The sequence below is a fragment of the Echinops telfairi genome, unplaced genomic scaffold, assembly GCF_000313985.2.
Source record: "Echinops telfairi isolate 266 unplaced genomic scaffold, ASM31398v2 ScPeMD7_18;HRSCAF=68, whole genome shotgun sequence".
Taxonomy (NCBI): Eukaryota; Metazoa; Chordata; class Mammalia; order Afrosoricida; family Tenrecidae; genus Echinops; species Echinops telfairi.
Genome location: NW_022103915.1, coordinates 40982201 through 40990913, shown reverse-complemented (window position 1 = coordinate 40990913; position 8713 = coordinate 40982201). Strand labels below are relative to the sequence as shown.

Genomic DNA, 8713 nt, shown 5'->3' with positions numbered 1-8713 from the left:
CCAAACATCCCCCAAGTGGTCCTCTGTGCCTAGAGGAGTGGGTCCCAAACTCTGTGTGCATCTGCATCACCTGGGACTTTGGTAAAACTAGGCTCAGCATCTGAGTTCCTGCAGCAAGCTGTGGTCTGTGTATTCTTTGTGATTCCTCTGATACACGCCTTTCAGGTTGGAAAATCCCTGCCCCAGAAGATAGCTTTCTCCTTTACTCGGAATCGTCACACAGCTAGGAAGAAGTACTCCGTGACGTTACAGAGCATTGATCTACTGGTACTTTCATCACGGAAGTCAGCAGAGGAGTTTTCGAAGACTTGCCTTTCACAGAACTTCCTTTTCACTGCACCGTGTTTCCTGCTTTTGATTTAACTCGTTTAATTAGTTGATGAGTTTCTGGCTTCTAAAATAGTCTTTCTTCCCCCTTTTGCTAAGATAGAATTCTCATGAACGAACAACACCTTGGTTTTCCAACGTGCTAAGAATTCTGCAAAAGACTGGTAGCTTCCTGCTCCAATAGGCCAGTTCCTTAAGGTACAGTTTCATAAACTGGATCAGGATGTTCTGTAAGCTGGAAGTGTCTGAGGTCCAAGCAAATCCCACCACCTTCCTGCACCACCCAGCTTGTCCCTGAGAGAGGCTGGCACGGGAGGGGACTTACAGAGGTCTGGTCCATTCAGGTCCCCGCTCTTCAGTGTTGCAGTCAGCTGTGAGAACTGGGGGAGGACAAGAATGACAAGGTGTGGCTAAAACTTTTTAGATGTGTGTGTGTGAGATGCAAAAAGCTTCCTGTTTCTGAAGAATGGAGTAAGAATGGATGATGGGGAAATGATATATTAAGACCCAATTCTATTCTCTCTGAGAATTCGTTGCTATTACAAACGTGGCATCAGACTGTCATCTTCCTTCTGTGACCAACGTCAGCGGCCGTCTGTTTCCTGCCATATACTTTTCGGTGTAAACAGAGGGAATGTATTGGTTTTGATCTGTGATTAAATCAGAACTCGAGCCAAAGTGTCTTGCTGACTGCTCAAGATAAGGGAAGGTCTGAAATCAAAGGGAACCAGATAATCCAGGGAAGGCCGAAGTCGAGTAGCGTCTTAGTGGAGAATAGCTGGGCGCTGCGTGGTCTCTCTGGCCATGGTAGAGAAGGGCAAGTGTGATGAAAGTGCCCTAAGCCCTAGGCTAGCAGGACACAGGTGCCCCGCTTGCTCTCCCAAGGGAGGCTTGCCCTGAGAGGGGGCTGGGACCCCTGCTGAGTCACACAGGACACCCTGAGGGCCAGGGGCTTTCCTGGAACACCCCTTTCTGGTAAGCGCAGATAAGCTGGGGCTCTCTTGGTTCACCTTAAAGCAAAGCTATTACTTCTGGGTCACCTGATGTCACACTTGGAGACAAGAGCTACTTCAAAAGAAAGAAAGAGCGAGCGAGCTCTCTTGAGAGCCCTCGTGGCGCAATGGTTAACCCAGAGGTCGGCAGTTTGAACCGCCCAGTAGCTCCGAGGGAGAAGAGCCCTGGCAGGCAGCGGCTCCTGTCAAGACGGCAGCAAAGAAAACCCTCTGGGACAGGCCTCCTTTCTCCTCCGGGTCGCCCTGCGTCAGAACGGGCTTGATGGCGCCCGACAGCACCCAACCTCTCGGGACGCCTGTGAGACATTCTCCAAGAACCCGGGGGCGGCGCGACCTTCCCACTGTGCACCTCAGAAGGGGGCCACGCGAGGTGTGGCTGCTTAGAAGTCTACCTCTCACTTATTCTTCTGACCACGGAGGCGGGCTCCGGTCGGAGTATAGAACTAACCAGGCAGCAGTCCAGCTCCGGCCCAAGTGGCAAGAGGAGTGAGAAGAACCATGGTAGGCCAAGGTCATGGATCTAGACCAAGTTTCCTGGCGGAAAACAGCAGTCCTCTTCTAGGCCAAACTCAAAGGCTGGAGGCACCCCACCTCCCCAGGGAGGAATCGGACAAAAGGATGGGCATGAGGTGGTTAAGAAGAGCAGGGCCAGCAGGGGGCACTCCTATCCCCACTTCTGTGAACAGTGGCACCGGCTGGTCTCAGGTTTTGCTTCATGACTAGGCAAAGGCTTTCGCATAAAACTCCAGTAAGAAGGCAGAGCCTGATGGCAGCAGGGTAGAGAGCTAGGCCCCTTGGGGGGTGGCTTATATTCCGTATGGGAGAGGGTACCGGGCACCAGTGGGAAGGCCCGGGATTGGTGTTTTGCCACAGTATGCTTTCTGACTTTGTTTCCCTTTTGTCTGTCTAGCGTTTGCCAGTTCCTGGAGCTGTGCCAGAGCCCAGAAGGTGGCTTTGGAGGGGGCCCTGGCCAGTACCCCCACCTGGCCCCCACATATGCCGCGGTCAACGCACTATGCATCATTGGTACCGAGGAGGCCTATGACATCATTCACAGGTACAACCCGAACCAGCAGCCACAACCCCAAAGGTCCCCTTGCTGGCGGACCCTGCACTGACCACTGCCCTCTCTTGCCTTTCTTCCCCCTGTTGTTTCTCAGAGAGAAGCTGCTTCAGTATCTGTACTCCCTGAAGCAGCCGGATGGCTCTTTTCTCATGCATGTCGGAGGAGAGGTAGATGTGAGGTGAGTGCTTGTAAGGCCTGTCTGTCACTAGAGACGTCAACCCTAAGAAACAAGGTCAGCTTCAGTCCTGTGGGAGAGCTGCCACGTTGGCCACGCAGCTCCTTCACGACCTGGTGTCATAGGCATGGCGGGTGTAATACGGTGGCCTGGGGTGGCCCATTTCCCCCAGCAGTGCGCTTCAGAAAGCATGTTCACCAGACCACTTCTATGTAAATAGCAACGTGTAAGTAACACTTTATAATAAAAATGCTTCTGTTTAAAAGGCTCTAAGGACATGTGATATAAAACAACGTACTCTAGCCTATGGTAGCCTTTATGACACAGTTTTTAAAATCGCACTTTATTCTGTTTTCTGTGAGAATTTGCGTGGGAGATTCCATTTCTGTTTAACAGTTTCGTGCAAGTTAATCTTTCATCTGTGCCTTCACGTTGACTCCGGCTCGGCCTGTCACCTTGACAGCCGGCAGCGCTGGCTGAGCGACGGATGTCGCCCTCTCCGGGTGGCCGGCTCATCGAGGCACTCCTCCGTCACCATGCTCCTGCTTTACCAGGCGCGGCGCGCTGCTCCCGGGACTCCCCTCAGCTCACTCCCCGCACCAGCCAGTCTCAGTCAGTGCCCCTGCAGGGCAGACGTGCCTTTGTGTTTCTGAGGCTGCAAATCGTTTTTTTCTTTCTTCCCCACTCAAGATTAAATTGTTTATTGATTACACATGATAATGGCTGCCCCGTAAGTTCCAACTCCACCTATAATTTTATCTGCTACCATCATTCACTTTAGATATAATGCAATGGATGCGCCAACAACGGCTTTTTATAATCATACAAACTGCTAATTTGCTTGCCTGGGTGACCACTTTTTTTTTTTTTTTTAATCATTTTATTGGGGGCTTATACAACTCTTATCACAAGCCATCCATCCATCCATTGTATAAAGCACATCTGTACATTCACTACCCTCATCATTCCCCAAACACTTGCTTTCCACGCGTAAGCCCCTGGCATCAGCTCCTCATTTTTCCCCCTCCCTCATGAACCCTTGATAACTTATAAATTATTATTTTCTCATGTCTTGCACTGTCCGATGTCTCCCTTCTGGGTGACCACTTTTTAACGGCGAGCTCCGGGTTACACAACAGCGACTGTCAGTTCCACTGACCCCACGGTTCCTGAGAGCAGTGGCTCCGCTTCCCCAGCAGCCTCTGAGGTTACAGAGACGTGTCTTTCAGATCGCTCGCATCACCCTGCAGGAACTCCGCACTTCACACTGTCGGGGCAGGTCTCCAGATGGCTTAAGAGCACATTAACTTTGCACAGCACATTGTAAGAAGACATTTATGCAGCATCATGATCAGACTGTTACTACATTTAGCCATCAGAAGCATGAGTGCGAAACCAACCAAACAAACAAAAACCACTACATTAAAATCCCTTGTTGGAACTCTTTACACTGTCCACAGAACAGAAGCTACAATAACCTGTTATACAATTAGTCACAAACAGGGTCCTCAAGTTCATTTGCCCATCCACATGAGTATTGTCTAAACCATGTCTTTCTTCTTTGTAGCAGCTGGGTCTTGCCACCACTGTGCTTGGCTGAGTTCACAAATCTTGTCACAAATCTGTAGCTTCCCTGTCACTTCTCGGACTCTCCTCTCCTGCTAAGCTTTGTTTCCTGGTAGCCATTAAAATCTTCAGCCACTGCCCGAGCTACTGCTACTGCGTGAACCACCATAGCCACCTTGGCTTCATGGTTTGGCAGAGCATTGACCTCCACCACCATAAGGGCCAGAGCCCCTGCCTCTAGAGTTTCCTCCTTTCATCAGTCCCAAATTGGAAGATTGATTATTGCAATGACCAAGACCATTGTAGCTTCCACCACCTCCAAAATTGCTTCCATCATTACCAAATCCCTGATTACCATCCCAAATGCTGCTATATCCACCACCACGGCTGCCCCAAAGCCACCACGTCCACTGAAGTTTCCACCCTGACCAAAGTTGTCATTCCCACCAAAACCACCTCCTTGGTCACCACTGAAGTCTACTGGGGTAAAGATTTTTAAAGCCTCCCAAACCCTAAGGGGCAGTTCTGCTCTGTCCTGCAGGATTGCTGTGAGTAACAGTCAACTTGTTGGCAGTACATTTGGAATCTCTTGAAGTGACCTGTCTACTAAAAAAACCCCCAAAATTAGGCATCTGTATGTACTAACATAGCCAGTAGAACTATTGAGGTAAAACAGCGTTGTGTTGACATTTTAAGGAAAAAAGAAAAATGTTTCTCACCTCGTGCTCACTACATTTGCATTTTGATGGGCGTGAGTTCTGAACTATCACAGCTCTTAATAGTTTCTGAGACAACTCACCTTGCATTTACAGCTCGGCTCCAGCGCACTTACAATAAACAAATAGCAGTGATCACATAACAAGCACTGTATTTTCTCAGTTCTAAAGAGAGGAGTAAGTATTCATTCCTGACCCCTCATTTGTGTTATGGAGAATCTCCATCATGTCCTGGGAGCAGCAGGGAGAGAGGCCTTTCATTTGCAAAAGTTTAGGTGCCGGTGAGGGGGGTGTGGCTGGTGCTCAGAGGATGAGCACTGAGGCTGAGGGGGCTGGCAGACAGGCAGACAGCGCAGGGCCCAGAGCTCTCCTCTAGGAGTCTGGAGTTTATTTTACCTGCCATGGGAAGTCGCTGAGGGGTGTTAAGCAGGGAGGGGCATGATCTGATTTTGTGTTTTTATTAGGAGTTCTCCAGTTGCCCATGGTTGGGTTTTAGTAAACAGATGCTGAAGGTGGAAGGTCTGACAGGAGGCTGATCTGGGCAGAAGATAACAGGCCTGGGTTTGGTGGCTGCAGGAGGGTGGGGAGCAATGGGCGGGTTTGGGAGATCTGGTGCCTGGCTGGAAGAAGAGAGGAAGAAACCACAGGGAAAAGTCATCTTTTGTTCCCTCCCTGTCTCAGGGTGAGATCTAGGGGCCTCTGACATCCTGTCCTAGCTGGTCTCCTGAGGAGAGGCCGATGACAGGATCGGCTGCCTCCCGACCTCCCAGGATTCAAGAGCAAATGCTGTTGGGCCTTTGGGAGGCTCAAAACCTGGAGGGAATGAGATCAGACCTATGGAGTGAGCTTATGGTAAATGGCAACATTTGGCGTTGGCACCCATGACTTGCACTTGCGCCGATGCCTGCGGGTGTTGTGAACCTGTGCCGTGAGTTGGCCAGCATTGCGGGACTGGTGGTAATGCGGCTTCTGCAGAGCGGTCTGTGGAAGGGTCCTGTAAGTCTGGCCTCATGATGGGTCTGTATTGAGTAGGATGGAAATGGCCCTTCCTTCGAACTTCCTTGTGTGTATTTTAGAAAACAGGACATGTGAGCAGAATTACAACAGATAGTTTTTGTCTTCGATTAAAAAATAAATGAGATTGAGATGCCGAATATTTGAAGAGACCACAGAGGGCAAGAAAAGGCAGTGTATGGATCTTCTTTGACAAATGTGTCTGGCAAAGAAAGGGCAGGGAGGGTAGAATGGCAAGGATTCCAAAGCCGCTTGGATCACATTGAAAACAAATAGATCAACATGCTCTTTCTCTTTCATCTAAAGGTGTGTGGAGGTGGAGGTGGGGGATGGTGACGTGCTTGAAGTCAGAACTCCCATCTCCCTCTAGAGCAGTGGTTCTCAACCTTGTAATGCCACAATCCTTTCACACAGTTCCTCAGGTTGTGGTGACCCCCAACCATAAAATTGCTTTCGTTGCTACTTCATAACTGTCATTTTGCTACTGTTAGGAATCATCATGTAAATATCTGATATGCAGGATGTATTTTCATTGTTACAAAATGAACATAATTAAAGCATAGTGATTAATCACAAAACAATATGTCATTATATATGGTGAAATATTTCTAATGACAAGTAAATGAAATTTTGTCTGGAAGCATGGTGTAGCATGGGTAGCAGTCTTCACGCTGGGTACTCGTACGTGGTGAATCTGCATGTGGGCGGACTCGTCTGGAGATGGATAGAGGAGCGGGTCTCGGTTCCTAAGACCCTGGGAAATAGGGGTTTTCTGGTGGTCTCAGGCGACCCCTGTGAGGGTCATTCTACACCCCCCCCAAGGGGTCAAGACCCACAGGTTGAGAACCGCTGCTCTAGAGAGTTAAAGAATGTATCTCAGTGGGCTTATCTCTCTCCGTGCCTCCTGCTCAGTCTCAGCAGCTATCAGGGCTGGGTGGCCTGCTTTGGCATGTATCTTGCGGGGGGCGGGGGGGTGGGGGACGACGACACACGTAGTGAGTGCCTTTAATGTGTTCATCAGCCACACACCGACTGATTCTCTGGATCTAAAATAGTACTGACGTCTGAATGAATGAGCATATCAGAAACACCGGAACGGCCCTGTGGAATTGTGGGAGCCATGATAGGTCTTTGGAAAAAGGGCTCAGTTCTCTCTGTAGGGATTGAAAGGCTGCCGTTTCCTCTGGTGGAGATGTGCCCAGGTGGAGGCAGGGGAAATAGAATGTCTTGTTCTTTCTCTGAAGTCATGGTGTGAGAGCCCCTCTGTCCAAATAGAACGTCCAACCTCTCAGTGGGAGACAGGGAGACTGTCCATGTGCCAAGAGTGAGGAGAGCTTAGGAGGCAAAAAGAACAACCTGCCCAAGTGCGGTGAGTCCTGTTTAAGTGCTCGCTTGAAAGCTTACCATTTTCTTTCCTCTGTTTTTATCCTGCCAGGAGTGCTTACTGCGCTGCCTCGGTGGCGTCTCTGACCAACATCATCGCTCCAGACCTCTTTGAGGGCACTGCTGAATGGATAGCCAGGTGAGAGAATCCCGGTGTTTCCCTGGCCACGCCTGCAGGTGGCCCAGCATTTCCTTCTGAGAGATAAAGGAAAACAAAAACACGCGAGGGGGGGGTGCGGAGTGGACACCCAAAGCCCATCTGTAGGCAACCGGACATCCCTTTACTGAAGGGTCTTGGGGAGGAGACTAAGCCAGTCAGGGTTCAGTATAGCACTGATGAAACACACAACTTTCTTCTAGTTCTTTAATGCTTCCTCTCCTGCCCACCCCCACTGTCGTGATCCCAGTTGTACCTTACGAATCTGGTTAGACCAGAGCATGTACACTGATACAGGTAAGAGCTGGAAACAGGGAATCCAGGACAGATAAATCCCTCAGGACCAATAATGAGAGTAGCAATACCAGGAGGGGGAAGGTGGAGGAGAAAGAGGGGCCCGATCACAATGATCTAGATATAACCCCCTTCCTGGGGGACGGACAACAGAAAAGTGGGTGAAGGGAGACATCAGTCAATGTAAGGCATGAAAAATAATAATTTATAAAGTATCAAGGGTTTATGAGGGAGGAGGGGGGCAGAAATGAGCTGATACCAAAGGCTCAAGGAGAAAGAAAATGTTTTGAGAATGACGATGGCAACTAATGTACAAATGTACTTGACACAATGAATGGATGGATTGTGATAAGAGTTGTACGAGCCCCCAATAGAATGATTAAAAAAAGAAAGAAAGAAAGTTATAAGAGACGTATTACTAGGCTTCTAGGATCATGTGTTTAAAATACATTAAACCATTTTCTGCCTTTCGCATATTCTCTATTCTTGTAGAACCTTTTGGTTGTCAGAGACCCAGAGCTTTGATAGCAGGCTGAGTGGAAGTGTAAATTGATTCCCCCGTCCGGAGAGCAACTTGGCAAGCTCACAAAGTTGCTCTTGTGTTTGACCCAGTAATTCCACTCCTCCAGAAATTTACACATGGCTTGCACGAAACAGACCAAGGTAGAAGTCGCTGAAAATCAACAAGTGCTAGGAGTAGGTTATATGTGATAAAACAGGAGGGGGGTGGTACGCTGTGGTCTGTATGGTCATATTGGAATGTTGTGTCCAAGTTAAAAAGAATGAACTGGTTGGAGCTACGTGTATCAATAAGGATGAATACTAAAAAGCCCCCCCAAACCCAACATAATTCTAACTTTAAAAGAAAAAAGAGGATGCTAAAGAAAACATGCAGATCAAAACATTTAGTTAGTAAATTGGCATTCTATGATGCTCACCTTCCCGACACAACCGCTGAAGACAAAGCGGGTGAATAAGCAAATGTGGTGAAGAAAGCTGATG

The 8713-nt window shown here is 48.9% G+C and overlaps 1 protein-coding gene across 1 annotated transcript in view; it reads left to right on the top strand.

Annotated features, from left to right (window-relative positions):
* Window positions 1-8713, top strand: part of LOC101646635 (protein farnesyltransferase subunit beta) — an 80609-nt gene that overhangs the window by 43808 nt on the left and 28088 nt on the right. Inside the window, exons 5-7 of the mRNA XM_004698654.2 lie at window positions 2251-2397; window positions 2501-2584; window positions 7313-7399. Coding sequence (XP_004698711.1) covers window positions 2251-2397; window positions 2501-2584; window positions 7313-7399 — 318 coding nt within the window. The remainder of the gene's footprint in view (window positions 1-2250; window positions 2398-2500; window positions 2585-7312; window positions 7400-8713) is intronic.